Source organism: Ctenopharyngodon idella, chromosome 18 (genome assembly GCF_019924925.1).
Source record: "Ctenopharyngodon idella isolate HZGC_01 chromosome 18, HZGC01, whole genome shotgun sequence".
In the NCBI taxonomy this organism is placed as follows: domain Eukaryota; kingdom Metazoa; phylum Chordata; class Actinopteri; order Cypriniformes; family Xenocyprididae; genus Ctenopharyngodon; species Ctenopharyngodon idella.
Genome location: NC_067237.1, coordinates 25701765 through 25721187, shown reverse-complemented (window position 1 = coordinate 25721187; position 19423 = coordinate 25701765). Strand labels below are relative to the sequence as shown.

Below are 19423 nucleotides of genomic sequence, written 5' to 3'. Positions count from 1 at the left end.
ACAGAAAGCCATCATCTTGCGTTAGTCTCCCAGTGCATGCATATATACATGCGTGTGTGCACGTCCACACTCTGACATTTTGATTGGACAGATAGTACGTTTTTTGTTGACTAAATCTCTCTGCTCATGTAAATTAGAAAGCTTGGGGCTTTGAGTGCTATCTGTGACGCTGGGCAGATGGTGAGGTTGAACTCCAGAGTAATGAATCAAGGGTTTGAAATTTAGATCAGACTGTAGTGAAAAGAACACCCTTAAAATAACCTCTAGATTGGTGCTCAAACGAATATAAAATTCTAATTTAATATCAACCGATTATGACCTTTAGGTAAAAAACACACACAAGTGTTTTAAAGTGTTTGTAGGAGTAAACAAAGAAACAAACAAATTAATTAATTAATTTAAATAATTTGCACAGCTAAAGTGGACAAAAAAGACAAAACCTCTTCTGAAGTGGGATTTAAGTGTCTTACTGTTTAATGCTGCTCAGAGGTGGCATAAATGCATTTACACAGCAATTACAACTATATACTTTGACACAAGGTGCTGAGGTGGGTATAATGTTTTATGCATATGTTTTACACATAAAAACGTACTTTCTTCTAGTAAATTATACCTTTGTAATGTTTAGAAACCCTCTAGTTCTGAATATACATCCTATTCTGAATATACAACCGTAATAACCCACAAACTTTTGTCTTCTGTCTCATTTACATAAACTCCACCCTTTTCTCATCGTCTTGTTTAGCCTGTGGAGTTTTGACATCATCACAGCAGACCAGAGGCTTAGTGCTACAACACACCTGATGGCTACAGGTAAGACTTCTTGTTTCCTATATTGCATATATCACATGTTAGCACAGGGCTTTGCTTAGCCTTTAAGTTTGTTATTTTCCATCAGTATGTGTTGCTTTTGTGTTAAGATAAGGGGGAAGGGATGTTTTTGGTTCTACAACACCAAATCCTCTTGAGGAGCACAGATGGTCACCATGGACACCAAAACATAACCATGACGATAGCAGGGGGCACCTGTGGTGTCACACCTTATGCAGATGAAAACAACAAAACAGAATCACTGTTAGAAGCATAAACACATATGCAATACATAGTAATTATTAGGAAATGCTCAACAGTCTTCAGATCTCTCTTTAGAAGATGACTTGAATGACATTATTTTGAATAACACAAAGTCCATTTCAAGCTGTTACAGTATATGAGCTGTGTTGGGCAAAGCTACTTATTGCATTACAATATTGCATTACTTCCTTAAAAAAAGTAACTAATTGCATTACTTAGTTACTTTTTATAGAAAGCAATGCGTTGCGTTACTTTTGCGCTAGTTTTTCTCACCTGAGCTGTGCTTGCGTGTTTGTTTTTAATAACAAACAAACAACAGTTACATTTTTTGCAAATGTAAAGGCCCTTTCACGCCAAAAGTGAAATGATAAGCCTCAGGCTGAAGGAAATCCAAATTCATGCCTGTAGTAGAGTGATTAGTATGATTGAATTGAATCATTGAAAGACAGCAGCAAAGACATTGGTAAATAAATGTATTGTGTTAAGGTATTTAATTATTGCAGGTTTGCGTAATATTCTGAGTTTGATTCACTGTTTTTATTCATTTTGAGGAATACTGAATCTGTTTTTGTGCAAGTGAGATGAGTAAATGCAGGCTCACATTTAGTCTAGAACTAAAATATCCATCATGTTTACAGCGCACACAAAACCTCTGCCTCTTACTCCTGATTTCTCTCAATATGGGGAAAGTTACTTGGAAATCAAAGTTACTTGCGTTATTTATTTGAAAATGTAACTCAGATATTTTGTTGTCATTTTAAAAGTAATGCGTTTCTTTACTAGTAACTTGGGAAAAGAAATCTAATTACTTACGTAAATTACTTGTAATGCATTACCCCCAACACTTTACATGAGTTTCATTCCATTTGCATTCTCCTTCTTTAAATTCAAATTTAATTCTGCTTTCTGTTTATTACCTCTATACATTCAAGTTGAATTAAAGGGTTAGTTCACACAAACTGTTCACGTGAGCACCACGATGTGTGAACCACCGGAGTCACATGGACTATTTTACCAATGTCTTTACTACCTTTTCTGGGCCTCAAAAGTGGTAATTGCATTGCTTTCTATGGGGGATCAGAAAGCTCTCGGATTTCATCAAAAATATCTTAATTTGTGTTCCGAAGATTAAAGGTCTTGTGGGTTTGGAACGACATGAGGGTATAGGTATTTAATGACAGATTTTTAATTTTTTTGGGTGAACTAACCCTTTAAGAAATTGAATTCAATTTAAAAGTAGTTTTAAATTTAATTCTGAAATCAAACCTAACATACTCCATCAAGCAGAAAGGATTTTGAATGATTTGCCAAAAAGAGAATTCATGTGTATCTAAACCAGTTTTACACTATTCTAAATCAGTTTATTCCTAGATAGAACAGACTGGTTAGGTTTTTCTAAGCTGTCATGTGCGCTCCATGCTCATTTTAAGATAAGCTTGCTCCTCTCTAGTAGCTAATCCAAAAATGAAGAAAAAAGTATTACTTCTTGGAAGAATAACACCTAATTTTCATTTTCATTTACATTACATTGAATTATATCCAAAATTGCCAAGCAACTTTGTATCCAAGAAGAAAAAAAAAAAAAGATGTGCATTCTGTCTTCATTCTGGAAGGATATGCCTTGTAATATAAGCTTCTGAGATAGTAACAACAAAGCAATCTAACGAAGCAATTTCGGTGGAATTGTAATTTAGGTGATCTTTATATTCCAAAGATATCCTATGTGGCTGGCTTCTCATCTTTTTGTGATACTCAGGTTTTGTAATCAACAGCAAAGCCATCTGGGTAAGTGCAGAGACACCTGTGCTTTTTGGGTGAAAGCCACTGGAGTGGAAGGACTGCCAGAAGAGGATGCCCTTCTAGCAATGACAATGTAAAAACATAGAGTTCAACTGGTCTTAACTATTCAGAGGTTTAATACTTATCTATCCTGTTCATCCACATCATCTAATTGGTTTCATGTAGTGTGTCTTCACATTTTCATCCTATCAGAGGGATCCTGAACATAAAGACCCCATTATGATGAACGATCCTCGGCTCAGCTAATGCTAACCTTCTGTTTAACACCTTGCGGGTCACAGCACCCAAACAGAGATTAATCTGAAAGTTATTTCACCCCTGCTGTGATATCCAGTAAGTTGAAGATCATTCTGATTAAGCTACTTGCAGTTTTAATATTATGAGACGTGTTGAGATTCATGTCTGGAATATGAAATCATTAAACAAGATGCCAAGGTCTGTTGACCATGGGTAGTCTGATGCGTGTCCAGAGAGTAAAATATCACAGCTAATCAGGCACTGCACAACATTCGATAACTAACTAGCTGACAGTTGGTCCTTTTTAATTGGTTTTCATCCAAGACTGGACAAGCAATTAGTTAGAGAACATCCAACCAGTGAAGCTTTAAACAGGACATTTAACTTCAAAGCTGATGTATGTTATCTTAACCTTCCAGTGCTGTTCAACCAAAATGATCAGTTCTTATAATCCTGAAAAATGTACATTATGGTTTCCACACAAATATTGAGCAGCACAACTATTTTCTACGGAGCCCCGGACATGACATGCAGGAAAAAAATAGTAGGATAAATCGTGCACACGATTTATTAATTTGTTCCCTCAATTTACTAAAATGTGCACAGGATTTATATTTCATTCCCTCGATTTACTAAAACGTGCGCACGATTTACTATTTCGTTCCCTCAATTTCTAAATCATGCGCATGATTTATAAATCGAGGGAACGAAATAGCAAATCGTGCTCACGTTTTAGTAAATCGAGGGTACGAATTAGTAAATCGTGCGCACGATTTAATTTTTTTCTTGCATGTCATGTGCGGGGCTCCGTAATTTTCAGCATTGATAATAAGAAATGTTTCTTAAGCACCAAAATCATCATATTACAATGATTTCTGAAGGATCATGTGACACTGAAGACTGGCGTAATGGCTACTGAAAATTCAGCTCAGGAAAAAAAAAAAAAAGATTTTAAAATTGTAATACATTTTCACTTTTTTACTGTATATTTTGATCAATTAAATCCAGCCTTGGTGAGCATAAGAGACCTCTATCAAAAACATTAAAAAATCTTAAATCAATCATTGAACGGTAATACACATTTCTCACAGATTTTCATTTTAATAACATAAATGACATGTCATTATTATGTCAGACGTTACTAATGCTAACTAAAATAATTTGTGTGTGAAGTTGATGATTAAGATGTTTCTACTAAACATTATTGCTCAGAAAAAAGTACTGACGAATTGCAGTTTATTATGACGATTTAATTTCAGTACTGGGAATGCTGGCATGTGTTTCGAGACTTTCAATGCTGGAATCAGGTTTAGCTCTGGTAGATAAAAGCATTGTAAAGTAAAGGGATGCAAGCCAATGTAATTTTATCTATGCAAGATAAATATTACTTAGACTCATAACTCACATTATCAAGTTTTCATGCTTTGACAGTGCATATATTCTTTTCAGTATTCTATTATAAATTCAATTCAAAGCATTAGTAGAAATCAATAATATGAGTGTTAATGTCAGACTTCCCTCTTTTTTCCCAAAGTACTGCCAATCTAGACACAGTTAACCAGGATCAGTAGCACCTTATTTCGATAGTCCACTTTAGACATTCTACTAACTCTAAGTAACTTTGCAACTAATGTCAAATAATTCTCAGTAGACTATTAGTAGACTGTCTGCTTAATATCTGCTAACACTTTATTTTGATGTTCCCTCAACAATAACTACATGTCAACTTATTCTTCTAACCCTAACCACTTATTCTACTTACCCTAACCTAACAGTCTACTAACAGTCTAATACTCTAATGAGAGTTAATTGACATGTAGTTGCAAAGTTACTTATAGATGGTAGAATATCCAAGCTGGACCATTTGAAATAAAGTGTAACGTGTAACAGGCTAACGTGTTGCTAATATGATTTAGCATGTTGCTAGCACATTGCTTGCATGATTTGACATTTTTTGCTAGCATGTTAGCTTAATTTAACACATTGCTAGCATGATTTGACATTTTTTGCTAGCATGGTAGCTTAATTTAGCACATTGCTAGCATGATTTAGCATGTTGCTACCATGATTTAACACATTGCTGGCATATACTAGCATGTTGCTAGCATGATTTAGCACATGGCTAACATGTTGCTAACATGATTTAGCGTGTTGCTAGCACATTGCTAGCATGATTAACATTTTGCTAATATGTTTCTAGCATAAATTAACACATTGTTAACCTTTTTAGCAAACATTGTTAACATGTCCTTGGCTAGTTGCTAGGCTTTGCTAGTGATAGATAGATAGATAGATAGATAGATAGATAGATAGATAGATAGATAGATAGATAGATAGATAGACTATTAATACTCTAATGAGAGTTAACTGACATGTAGTTGCAAAGTTACTTATAGATAGTAGAATATCTAAAGTGGACCATCGAAATAAAGTGTAACCCCAGGATCTTATAGCCTATAGGCTATGTGTATTATCATCTACATTAAGTGTCACATTAACATGTTTAACAGGCATTGTGGTGCAACCAATGTTTGTTTGGTTCCTTTATATGGAAGCTTATGAGCATATCTGGTCTAGTTTTTATTTTCCACACCCTGTTTTTTATGCACACTGTATTTTATAGTGTTTCTGTAATACTTTCCCCATCTATTTTATAATTAATAATGTTTAAGTGCCTGTCCAGGAGCCACAAATATCAGCTGAATGAATCTGAAGTTGGCAATTTTTATGCACATTTGACAGTTTAACCTTCCTTTCAGGAAACTCTTCCTACTTTACATGCATAAAGAGGGGAGAGAGAGAGAACATCAATGAAACAAGTTTTTTATTGGCCCCTGAGCATATTTAATTTTCCTTCCTTTTAATTTGTTTTTCAAAACACTCCAAGCAGTGAAGATCAAACATCAGAGGAAGCTTAAATGACCTCCACTAATCAATGAACTCAGAACAGTGGCTGAGAAATGAGATTCAGGATATTACGGAACGGTTTTTGGTTCTCAGGGTAAAGTAATGTTTATGCTTCAATTTTATTTGAAAAAGAGTGTCAGTAGTTCAAGCCCAAGATTACCAGTTTGTATCTTGATAAAAAATATTTTTCCATAAAAGTTTTAAATCCTATACGATGACCTTGGACAATGCTAATTTCAAAACACAGTTAGGCAAAGCTTTATGTATACAAACCCAATTCCAAAAAAGTTGGGACACTGTACAAATTGTGAATAAAAAAGGAATGCAATGATGTGGAGGTTTCAAATTTCAATATTTTATTCAGAATACAACATAGATGACATATCAAATGTTTAAACTGAGAAAATGTATAATTTTAAGGGAAAAATAAGTTGATTTTAAATTTCATGGCATCAACACATCTCAAAAAAGTTGGGACAAGGCCATGTTTACCACTGTGTGGCATCCCCTCTTCTTTTTAAAACAGTCTGCAAACGTCTGGGGACTGAGGAGACAAGTTGCTCAAGTTTAGGAATAGGAATGTTGTCCCATTCTTGTCTAATACAGGCTTCTAGTTGCTCAACTGTCTTAGGTCTTCTTTGTCGCATCTTCCTCTTTATGATGCGCCAAATGTTTTCTATGGGTGAAAGATTCCAGTACCCGGATCCTTCTTCTACGCAGCCATGATGTTGTAATTGATGCAGTATGTGGTCTGTCATTGTCATGTTGGAAAATGCAAGGTCTTTCCTGAAAGAGACGACGTCTGGATGGGAGCATATGTTGTTCTAGAACTTGGATATACCTTTCAGCATTGATGGTGCCTTTCCAGATGTGTAAGCTGCCCATGCAACCCCATACCATCAGAGATGCAGGCTTCTGAACTGAGCGCTGATAGCAACTTGGGTTGTCCTTGTCCTCTTTAGTCCGGATGACATGGCGTCCTAGTTTTCCAAAAAGAACTTCAAATTTTGACTCGTCTGACCACAGAACAGTTTTCCACTTTGCCACAGTCCATTTTGAATGAGCCTTGGCCCAGAGAAAACGCCTGCGCTTCTGGATCATGTTTAGATATGGCTTCTTTTTTGACCTATAGAGTTTTAGCCGGCAACGGCGAATGGCACGGTGGATTGTGTTCACCAACAATGTTTTCTGGAAGTATTCCTGAGCCCATGTTGTGATTTCCATTACAGTAGCATTCCTGTATGTGATGCAGTGCCGTCTAAGGGCCCGAAGATCACTGGGCATCCAGTATGGTTTTCGGCCTTGACCCTTACGCACAGAGATTGTTCCAGATTCTCTGAATCTTTGGATGATATTATGCACTGTAGATGACACTGCCACTCTGAGAGACTCTTTTTATACCCAATCATGTTGCCAATTGACCTAATAAGTTGCAAATTGGTCCTCCAGCTGTTCCTTATATGTACATTTAACTTTTCCGGCCTCTTATTGCTACCTGTCCCAACTTTTTTTGGAATGTGTAGCTCTCATGAAATCCAAAATGAGCCAATATTTGGCATGACATTTCAAAATGTCTCACTTTCAACATTTGATATGTTATCTATATTCTATTTGAATAAAACATAAGTTTATGAGATTTGTAAATTATTGCATTCCTTTTTTATTCACAATTTGTACAGTGTCCCAACTTTTTTGGAATCGGGTTTGTAGATTTGTTTACTGAGTATTGAACTTTTATATACAGCACAAATTCTTTGGAGGTGAAATGTTTATTTGACAATCTCATCTTCAAAATCCTACTATTACTAGGCACTTTGTGAGCTGCTGGGGTTTAAAAATGTGAAGGAATTATGTGACATCTATTGGAGCCTATATCAAAAAAGCTGAAGTCTGTACTTTTCTTTGCCATTCTTGTGCAGTTGTTACCTATTTCTATTTTATCTGATCCTTAGAAATTACTTTCATTGGTGTTGGCTAATATATTCAGGATGTTTCAGTCATAAATAATATGTTCGTCTTGAATAAAAGCAGTTAATTTAGATGCTATCACATGAAGCACATTTTTCGCTTATCTAAGAAAACATGTTTTACAAAGCTGAATGCACCAGAAGGTTCATCATATTTATCATAAGGAAAGTTTAAAATGATATAAAGAAGCTGTGTTTCTCTGCTTGTGTATGCATTTTACTGTCCTATCTAAATGAGTAGGGTAGGATATGAAGGTGATTTATTCTATAATTAATTGTTCATTTCTGCACATCTTGTTATTATGCACTCTAGAGAATGATGTGCTACACACATTACTTTCCAGAGTAATCCATTTACAAAACAGCTTGTTTATATTCAGGTCCAGAGATCATCCAAGCGAGGACCTGTGAAGCTCGGCCACAGCAGTTGTGCATCTCCTTCGGCACAAAGAGAGAAGAATTCTGCAGTAATGCGTATGAAAATAGTTTATAGCCAAGCAGATTACCTACCACTTCCTTCTTCTTCTCTGTGTTGACCTTTGTATTTCTGTGTACAGTATACGCATTGTCACTGAAGATGAGCCATGCAGAACTTGGAAATGGAAATGAGGAGTCTTTTCAGCCAACAGATATTATGAGAGGTAAGATCTCATTTGTATTGCGGATATAATGACTAGAACCCCTGCAACCCCTTTCAGCTGTGATTAGATTCAGAATTTAGTGCCTTATTATATTTTAATTGGCTGATACATGATTAAAAAATATTATGTGAAAAAGCAAGATGTTTTATCTTAATTTTGTTCTCATTTATATGTATTTTTTGCACTGCAAAACAATGTTTGTTGAAAACCTAAAATTTAAAATAGAGCTTCATACTGTAAAATCGCTGTGCTGCATTTTACACACAAAAACAGTCTGCGTATGTTTTAAAAAAAGAGGAAAATTTAGCAAAATTTATATTATTTATAAGCAAAAGTGAAAGTTTAAGCATTAGCCTTATTATTTTGAATGCTCCCCTCATTGTCTATAGTGGTTGTTGCTATAATGGTAACTTGTAAATATGAAAAAGTGCAGAAAGTAACATGTAAAAATAATAATATGGAAAAAATATTTCATACATATTATGGTTTTGCCCTACATGACATTTTGTAGTCCCATGTCATAGGTGACCCTGGACCACAAAACCAGTCATAAGGGTAAATTTTTTTAAATAAATAAACTTTCCATTGATGTATGGTTTGTTAGGATAGGACAATATTTGGCTGAGACACAACTATTTGAATATCTGGAATCTGAGAGTGCAAAAAAAATCAAAATATTGAGAAAATCGCTTTGAAGTTGTACAAATGAAGTCCTTGGCAACGCATATCCACTCACAAAAATACATTTTTGATATCTTCATGGAACATGATCTTTACTTAATATCCTAATGATTTTTGGCATAAAAGAAAAACAATGTAATATTGGCTATTAATTACTTTTCCCTTGAAAAAGTAAAGTAAGGGATTACTCAATTTTTCTGTCATTTAATTACAGTAACTTCTGATGTAATTGCATTAAATACTGTATAGACTATAGAACAATTTTATATAAAACAATAGTGGATTTAACATCAAAATTTAATGTCTATAACGATAAAATGTATGTTTTTAATGTAACCTTCTCCCTTTAAATACTTTGGTCAGTTCAAGTATAATTTATGCAGTGATATATTATTTATTTTAAAGAATTATTTATTTGTTTTTGGTAACACTTCATTTTACAGTGTCATTGTTACATGTGTTACATTTAGTTACTATATTAATAACTATAAATTATGCATAATTACATGCAACTAATCCTAAACCAAACCCTACTCCTAACCAGTGTTGGGGGTAACGCTTTACTTTACTTGAGTAACTTGAGTCGCTTAATCAGATTACTTTTTTCAAGTAACTAGTAAAGTGATGGATTAATTTTTTTTTTTAATTTACAACAAAATATCTAAGCTACTTTGTTTTCAAATTTACTGACTGACAGCTCTCCTGTCCCAGAGGTGTTGTGTGCGCTGTGTAAACATGATGGTTATTGTAGTTCTCGACTAAATGTGAACATGCCTTTACTCATCTCACTTGCATGAAAACATTCAGTATTCCTCAAAATGAATAAAAACAGTGAAATGCAATCACAGAATTTTACACAAACCTGTAATAATTAAATATATTTAATTAAATTAGACAAGCAAGCCCAAGTGAGGAAAAAGTAATGCAAAAGTAATGTAATGCATTACTTTTCATAAAAAGTAACTAAGTAACGCAATTAGTTACTTTTTAGGGAGTAACGCAATATTGTAAGGCAGTAACCTTCCCCAACACTGCTCCTAACCCTATAGTAAGTACATGTAGTTAATTAATATTACTCAGTACTTAAATGTATAATTACAGTGTAACAAAGACACCTTAATATAAAGTGTAACCTACTTTTTATAGAGCAATTAGTACAGTAATCTAATTACACTATTGAAGATGTAATTTGCAGCTATTAATTACTTTTTTGGAGTAACTTACCCAACACTGCTGATAATACCATCCTGTGACACACGCATTGGCTATAAAACAGGACAAACATGTCAGCTGCTCTAGAAAGCACCCCTACGTGGATAATGAAAACCAACAGCATAAACTCCAACTGTACATTCAACTGACTGATTCAGAACTGTTATTTCAAATGCTAGAGGCTGAATGTTTACAGTTTCTTGTTTACAGTGTGTTCACTATTCTTGTAGGGGTATTGACAGAGGTTACACATTCATTGCTTCATACAAAAAAAAAACAAAAAAAAAAAACGTGCACACAACATTCGTTCAGTTTGCAGCAATGTGATTATAGCATGTAGTAGTTAATCATTCTTCAGATGTTTTGACACAGAGATAATAATTGATGAACTATATCACTTTCGTCTCGTGTTACTGGGCTCGGAGAACATCAGTGCTGACTAGGCAGTGTGGATTTATGCATTTCCATTTATATAAAAACTTGTTTTTCTTTTTTAGATGGCAAATGATGAACTTCTTCTGAGCTTCCAATGGAACTACAAAGGAAGAGAAGAATAGTTCGGCCTGCAGGTCCCCCGGATGGAGGCTATGGCTGGTTCATTGTGCTTTCCACCTTCCTTGTCTTTGGGTTGACATTTGGTGTAATCAAGTCCTTTGGTGTGTTCTTCGTAGAAATACACCACTACTTTGCAACCACAGCGACTGCAAGCTCATGGATCACATCCATCTCTGTGGCAACAGTACATTTTGGGGGTATGTACAAATTTCAATTTCAACCAGCAGGGGGCTCCCTCCACTTACACTCTCAGTAACCTTTGCCTTTAAATGCTTAACTGTAGACATACACTAACTGATATGTCAGTGTGACACTTGATCTTCTCTTTTTCGTTATTAATATTCATGTGCAATTATCATACAAAATCAAATCTGCAAACACTTTCGCAATAAATGAAGATGTGATTTACTAAAAACTCTTGATCTTCACCATTGTCTGATCTTATTAAAATGCATGCCAACACAAGCTCAATGTAATCTTTTAATATTTGTTAGAGCCCCACTCATGTTTTCCGGCACCATCACACATTGTGAGGCTGAAATATATCTAACAGAGCAGGAGACTAGAAATATGAGTTTGTGTTGTACCCCTCCATTTCTCTGTCTAACAGTATGATAGCGTTACAGGAGCTGACGGAGCACTTGGCTACTAGCTGTACAGTATGTCATGACTGTGTTCTTTGTGTTTGTCTGTGATTCAGCCCCCGTAGGCTCTGCATTGAGCACGTACTTCGGCCATCGGCCAGTGGTCATGGCGGGGGGTCTGCTGAGCAGCATTGGGATGGTGGCCGGGTCATATGCCCAGGATCTGCTACAGCTGTACATCACTGTGGGGTTCCTTACAGGTAAGAGCACAGCCAGCAGTAGAGCATATGGCTGTGCTCTTGCACACACACATTCACGCTTCCCATCTTTCAACGTTGTTTCACAACTAGAAAAGGTCATTAGCCATTTATAGCGGCTGTATGGGATGTTATTCATGAACCTCTCAGATTCAAGAACACTGCAGAAAGACAAGCATATGATGAGACAAGAAAAAAGGAGCAAAGAAAGAAAGAAACAAAGAAAGAATGAAAGAATTTTACCCAATAGACTTTAGAGTTAAACTAGAGTTAAAGGGTACATAACACACACAGTTTCTGCCAATCTCATGTTAATCTTGAGTACCTATAGAGTAGTATTGCATCCTTCATGTCTCCGAAAAGTCTTTAGTTTTATCATATTTATAAAAGATAGATACACCGACTCTTTCCGTGGGCAGAGCTAGAGTTACGAGTACACACAGCTTTTGCGTAGCGATCATCTGCAAGCTGCGACATCATTATAAATAAAAAGGGAACAAAAACGTTGGTGTTATTTACATTATATCCACTTGCGCGCCGATTGCCAACAAAGATTTGATGCAGTTTTACTCAACGCCCGCGATCTGCAAATCCAGCGTCGAACTGGGACTTGATTACAAAACATTCATCACCGAACTTCCAGGAACAAACAAACATATGTACACAACTCCGTTTCTGCCCCGGAAAAACAAACTGCATCCACTGGTCCCTTAACGCTGGGTTCTTCGGGAAGCTGAAAAAGGGTATCTTTCCCTCATAATCAAAAACACACTTCTTTGGTGACATTGTTGAAAAATCTCTCGGCTTCCGTAACTCGAACAAATCACGTTGATGGGCGTGCTCTGGGTGATGTGTGAGCATTCTTATCAAAGGGAGAAGTGCCGATACAAGGAATTCTGCCCTTTTTGATGTGATACAGGGCCATACTCAAAAAAACTTTCTGAAACTTATCCGAATCCGGAAGGAGTGTATTTGGCACAGAAATAAATGTCTGTTCAGTTAGTCAATGTTGCTAGATGTTCATAATACACATAACCTGTCCATTTAGCCAGTGGCATTTATACAATATTTTACCTTGAAAAACAAATGACTGGTCAAAAAGATAAATGCCTGCTCTGAATGTCCTTTTTGTGTTGTCCTCTGCAGGATTTGGCTATGCCCTGACCTGGACCCCTACTGTCACCATGCTGGGCTGGTACTTTGAAAAGCGACGGCCAGTGGCCAACGCTCTGGCTAGCACAGGAGAGTGCCTCCTCACCTTTGTCCTGACTCCATCCTTCCAGTTCATGGTGGATCAGTATTCCTGGAGGGGAGCGATGTTGATCCTGGGAGCTCTGCAGCTCAACTTGTGTTTGTGCGGAGCTCTTCTGAGACCACTCAACAGACATGTTCCTTCTAAAGAACTGGTAGAGGAGAAAGATCATGAGCTGGAACTGTTATCTCAATCTCACACAGACTCGCACAGAAGTTCAAAAAACAGGTCAGACTCAAAAAAATCAGATCAACTGAAGGTCAAAATCATAACTTACGTGGACTACACGCTTATCGCTGACGCTCGCTTCATGGTCTACTCAATGTTTGGTGTCTTTGCTGCTCTTGGCTTCTTCGCTCCATCTCTCTTTCTGGTACCATACGCCCGCAGTCAAGGAGTGGAGGAGTACCAGGCAGCCGCTCTCATGTCCATCTCTGCGTTGCTGGACCTGTTTGGCCGGGTGCTCTTCGGGTGGGTGGCTAATCTGCGGCTGGTAAAGACAGTCCATCAGCTGATTGTCACAGTGATTTTGTTGGGCATTGTTCTGTTGCTCTGCCCACTAGCAACCACATTCACCCAGCTGGCGCTGTTCAGTGCGGGTTACGGACTTGTGTTCGGCGCGACCGTGGCCATTCACATCACAGTACTCGCGGAAGTGGTGGGGGTGGAGAGGCTCGGGAGCGCTCTGGGTTTCTTCATGCTCATCCGCAGCAGTGGTGGCCTTCTTGGACCACCTTTGGCAGGTGAGATGTTTAAAAGTAATTTGATCATTAGTGACTATCCTGAGTAGAGACAAAAAAAGAGATATTAATATAAGATATATTAATATAAAACTATACATAATATATATAATAAAATTATATATATATATATATATATATATATATATATATATATATGTGTAATAATTATATAAAATATAAAAAGTATAATATTAATATATTTTATTTTTATATTATTGAGTAGAGACAACAAAGACAGGGAAAAGTCAATGTCATGCTTTAAAGAGGCCCTCAAAAATATATATTGATATATATTATTAATTATATATAGTTTTATTAATAATATATAGTTTAATTATATATATTATTAATTATATATATATATATATATATATATATATATATATATATATATATATATACATACATATATATACATACATATATATATAGTTGTTGAGTTTGAGTTTGTTTTTAAATATATTAAATAAATAACATATATGCATATTTGTTAGATATATAACAAACTATTTTGAACAAAAAATATATATTAATATTTTATATTCTATATTGTATAATGTTATTTTATTATATTATATCTGTGATTTATTTATTTGTTGATTGTGTAATTTAAATAAATTACAAATATAATATATAATTAAAATTATATGTGTAATTAGTAATTATGTGTAATTAGTAATTCATAATTATAATCAATAATTGTATTAATTATTGTTGTATATTTGTGACTTATAAGTATTTATATTTATATATTTATATATATAAAATTTGTTTTTATACTAATATTATATTATATTATATTATATTATATTATATTATATTATATTATATTATATTATATTGTGATAAATTTGTGATTTATTTGTTCCTTTATTTATATGTTGAGTAGGTTATTATGACATCTACCAGCAGGGGCCATTGTTCAATATGCAATATATTTACAAATGGCTTGCTAAACTTACTCTAGTCTGACATTGTGCAAACACAAGTTGTCCTGTTTTATTGTTTGAAAAGTTCTTTATCAGTCATCCTAATGCATACTCTTCCCTTCATATTTCTTTGGTGAGGTTTCTCATTAATGCCTGTCAGGACTCAGTTTACAGTAATAATGTGGTATCTTCCCATAAAGCATTGCCTATCAAAGAAATGCACTCGGCTATTGTGTTAATTTCATGGATTATTGGTCACTGCACAAATGGCTTTTCCTCTTTCAGTGGCGGGCCACGCTTTGACTGTCCTGGCCAAATTTAAACCATTCATTTGGTTTCATTGGCTGTAATTTTTCTGTGCCCAGTACATAGAACACATCAGAAACGGTAGTGCAACAATACATCAGCAGAGATACAGAAGTGGCCAGAGAATCAACAAACAAACAACCAGCCAGCCAAGAACAACAATGCATATAAAAGCTGTAATTGATTACTAGATGATAAGCTCTGATAGGACAACTTCAGATAGATGGAATTGTAATGTGGAGATGATGACATTTTGCCCTTACCTAACAGTTTTTCTCTTAAGAGCATCTGCCAAAACATGGCACAAGTTGGAAGAGTTCTCCCCCGTGCAGCCAAAAACCTCTCCCAGGCCAGAGGCAGTTCAGCACTAAATCATCCAGAAAAGCCTCATCTGTCCATTTAGATGCATCAACTGCCAAAACCATGTCCATATCTGTATTCTGAAAGACTAATGTACTTAATATGAATCTCTTGGGTTTTCAGTCCATTAAATAGAGCACAGATTGATGTTTGCGAGGAGAGGAGAGAGTCTTTATTTTAGGCACTACAGGTTAGGAGTGTAGTCTGCTGTGCGCTCCAAAGCGGCGGTGTAATTACACCATAAATTAGCTCTGCAGCAGTTTTTCTCAGTGACTTTTAATCGGGTTGGAAAACTCCTTTACTGTGGCATTATAAAAGATGACTCAAATAATCACTGCATCACTGACTTCATAGGTGCTCTGTTCCTCTGTGCTTTAATTGATTGATCATTTAAAATAATGTACAGGGAAATGTGCATTCAGAAAGCAGGGTAGGCAGAAAAGGGGAGGTGGGATGATGAACGAACAACTGCAGGCTAATTAGTGGTGCTTAGGCAAGCGTCACTACTATGCCCAAGCAACCACCCAGAACACCCTAAAAACCGCATGCAAATGCCCTTGCAACCACCATTTGTTGAGTTTTGCATTGGCAAGTATGTGTTTTAATTCCAAGCTAATAGCATTGATTGACCATTTAATTTTAGTATTACATTAAATGAATGACTTTTTATATTTGATTTGCCTTTTTTTGTTAGTTTTAAGCTAGTTTAAGTTAGTTTATGAAACTTCAAACACAACTGACAATGATGAAATAATTTCTTCTACTGTTTCTACAGGAATCTTCATAGACAAAATGAATGACTATGGTGCTGGTTTCCTGATGGCGGGCGTGGCTCTTCTCGTCTCCGCCTTGTTTTTGCTTGTGTTACATCAGATGAACAAAAAAGGGATGGAAATGGGAAAAGATATCCACTTGGAGAACAGGAAAGGTTCCAAAGATCTGAAAAACAAGAATTCCAATTTTGGAAAAAGTTAGTAAGAGGAGGCTTTAGCGTAATGTGCATTTAGGGGTCGCATACAGCTGACATTTATTTTGCAGTGTCATGTTACTGTGGACAAATATGATGCATTCAAGTTTCACCACACATGCAGTAGTTATGATTAGAGATGACTGTCATAAGTGATAGGTGTAGACTGATAACATGGCCTCATGGTGCTGACATGCATTGTCGAAACTCTCACTCTTAATGACGCTGAGTGAACAGACCTTTCTCACCTAAATGAAACATTCTGGGAAGTCTTCTAATGTAGTCCTATAATGATGCCATTGTAAGCAATATTTCATTAGATCTATTGCTCCAGTAAGTGTGGAAAATGGACAGTGCCTTAATGGACTAATGGAAGCTGACTCATGGTTTAGCTACAGCCAAAGATGATCACATGCAGTCAAAAATAATATCTGGAATTTCTTTTGTATAACAATATGAAGAATGTATTTTGGTCTGTTTGCCTAAAATTACACAAATTAAAATTTGGGATTGAAACATGGATTTTATCTAAAGTTCCCTCCACAGGTCTGGATGTCAAATACATCCCGCAGTTTCAGAAAACATTCTCATTGATCGCCCTCTAATGGTGAGAAAAGGGAAATAAGGATGGATGGCTACAGTATGTTTTCCTCATTATAACATTATAATTTTCCTCAAAATAACTGAGGGTATGTGTAATAGAGCATAAAGTATATTAAAGTGCATTTTATTTTGCAAAAGCATCTTTAAAATACCTTAATCTTGAATCTATAGGGGATAAATATGTTTCATAAATAAATATGTAAGGCATTGACTAAAAACACAGCACATCCCGCTGAAGAAAACCACACGATAGACAGCACTGTCTAGATCTTTCCTGTTTATACAGAGTGATGAAATGGTAACCGTTCAAAGCTAAACCATCTTTACAAGATATCAAAGCATTTTTTTCTCTTCACAATAATCTATTCCCAGCATCTGCACTTTGATGTGTTTTATACATGCTGGTCTGTGTGCATCACAGATTAGTGGCTTTTCAAATTGGAAAAAAAAAATAATAATAATAATAACAGAAATAAATTTCAGTATGCTTGTTACCATGAATCTGAGAAAGCAAACATTATGCTAGACAAAATGAGCCTTCAGTGGCATACAAATGAAAAATGTTAACTTTGTTTGTCCAAAAGTGACTATTGAATATGGTATGTCTATTGACTAGATCTCAAATGAACTGTTCATGCTGGGTCAGACACATACAGGTGCTGATAAGATGAAAGGTATTATCTAGCACTACAGATCTGCACTTATACCTGGTTTAGTTTTAATAATATAGTATAAGCTGTGTATTCTGATGTCAGTTTATCATATTCATCATATTGAGTGTTATTTATATACTATTATAGAATTTTAATAAGCTTTTATTTTTATATTTTCAGTTTTAGTACTAACAGTTAGAACATGCCTAATTTTCGTTAGGTTTTGTATGTTTTTCATCTAATTATTTTATTTTATTTTGGCTTTATTTCAAATACCAAACAACGATTTTAGTTTAGTTTTAGTTAACAAATAACAACACTGATCTTTTTATCTTGACATTTATTTCACTGTAAATTCACTGTGGATTTATTATTTCAAGCAGAAATAGGCCGTTATACTGTATATAGTTTTTGACACTTGATCCCATCATTCCATTCCCAAAGAGAAGAAGAAATAATGCTGTAATGAGAGAAAATAGGACTCTTGCTGTTTTCCTGTGACCTGAGCCATCCTTTCTTTTAAACACGGTTGAGGCGATGAGTCCTTTGAAGTCTGTAATTGGAAACAGTTGATGGAGTAAAGTGGAATAACGATCCCAGATCCGTTTCTCCAGCCATATCTCCCTCCTCTCGTAAACCCGGGCCTCTTCACTTTGACCTTCATGTAGTCTGGGTTAGGCAGTAACCCCAGAAACAGCCGTTCAGAATGATGCATGTGTGACCTTGTGCTTGATGGCAACGTTCAGTGAAGCCTCAGGATCAAAACTGAATTAGACTGAATCTTATATTACAGACAAAAGGAAAAATACCTAAGAAATTAGACAGAAATGACAACAAAGTGGAAATCTGTCTGTCTCTAAACAGAAAATGCAAAGTGGCAGAACACCTGATTAAGGTGACCAGCTCTATGAAAAGTAAGAGGCAAAGACTACAGACTCAGCAAAGAGAACCTTTTAATAGTGACAGGCAAACACAGACAGACCTGGGCTGTGTTTCCCAAAAGCATCGTAAGCCAGAGGTTTTTATGATTTGCTTAGTCTTACAATACTTTTAGGAAATAATTGCACTAAAAGGGACAGACTGTGCTCTTTCTGCACACAAAATGAGGAAGAAATATATAAACTTAAACCTCATTAGATAAGAAAATATTTATGTAAGCTTGTTTCCACCACACAATAAATAAGTAAAAACTTTTCTCATAATTCTTCCTTTTTTCCCCCTGCAATTATGAATTTAGGCTATATCTCACAATTCTCACTTTTTTCTCACAATTCTCTGGGGGGGCGGGGGGCTTGGAATCAGAATTTCAGAATTATGAGATATAAACTCACAATTATGACTGGAAATTGTGAGTTTAGTTCTGCTTGTTGAGTTTAATTAATTAAAATGAGCTAAAGTAACACAAACTTAATTTCATTGTGTTCAATCCACCTAATATATTTAAAGCTGAAGTTTACTGAAGTCATTTGTGTTACATGAATAATTTTTGTTGACAACTTACTGGGCAGTGGATCTGCAGTTCCAGCATGCTTTACTGCATTATGAGAGTATAAAGTTCAGTTATGTTGGACAATTAGAGGAGTTTCTGTAATGTTTTTTTTATTTTTTTTTTATTTTGCAGTTAGTGTGGTGAAGAGTGGCGCTTGTGCTTAGGCAGTGATCTATAGTAATTTCAGTACTGATACCAGTTTTTTC

The 19423-nt window shown here is 35.5% G+C and overlaps 1 protein-coding gene across 2 annotated transcripts; it reads left to right on the top strand.

Moving 5' to 3' along the window:
* The first annotated feature begins 673 nt into the window (after positions 1-673).
* On the top strand, positions 674-16988 carry si:dkey-246g23.4 (uncharacterized protein LOC559426 homolog). Of its 2 annotated transcripts, none has more exons than XM_051871174.1 (7): positions 674-813; positions 8366-8459; positions 8543-8626; positions 11017-11271; positions 11775-11918; positions 13062-13910; positions 16281-16988. In XM_051871174.1, the coding sequence occupies exons 4-7, from the start codon at positions 11049-11051 to the stop codon at positions 16478-16480; spliced, it is 1416 nt and encodes a 471-aa protein (XP_051727134.1). In that variant the 5' UTR covers positions 674-813; positions 8366-8459; positions 8543-8626; positions 11017-11048; the 3' UTR covers positions 16481-16988. The 2 variants fall into 2 exon arrangements, with proteins under 2 accessions (XP_051727134.1, XP_051727135.1); XM_051871175.1 differs by lacking the exon at positions 674-813 and adding an exon at positions 2944-3207.
* Positions 16989-19423: the final 2435 nt, after the last annotated feature.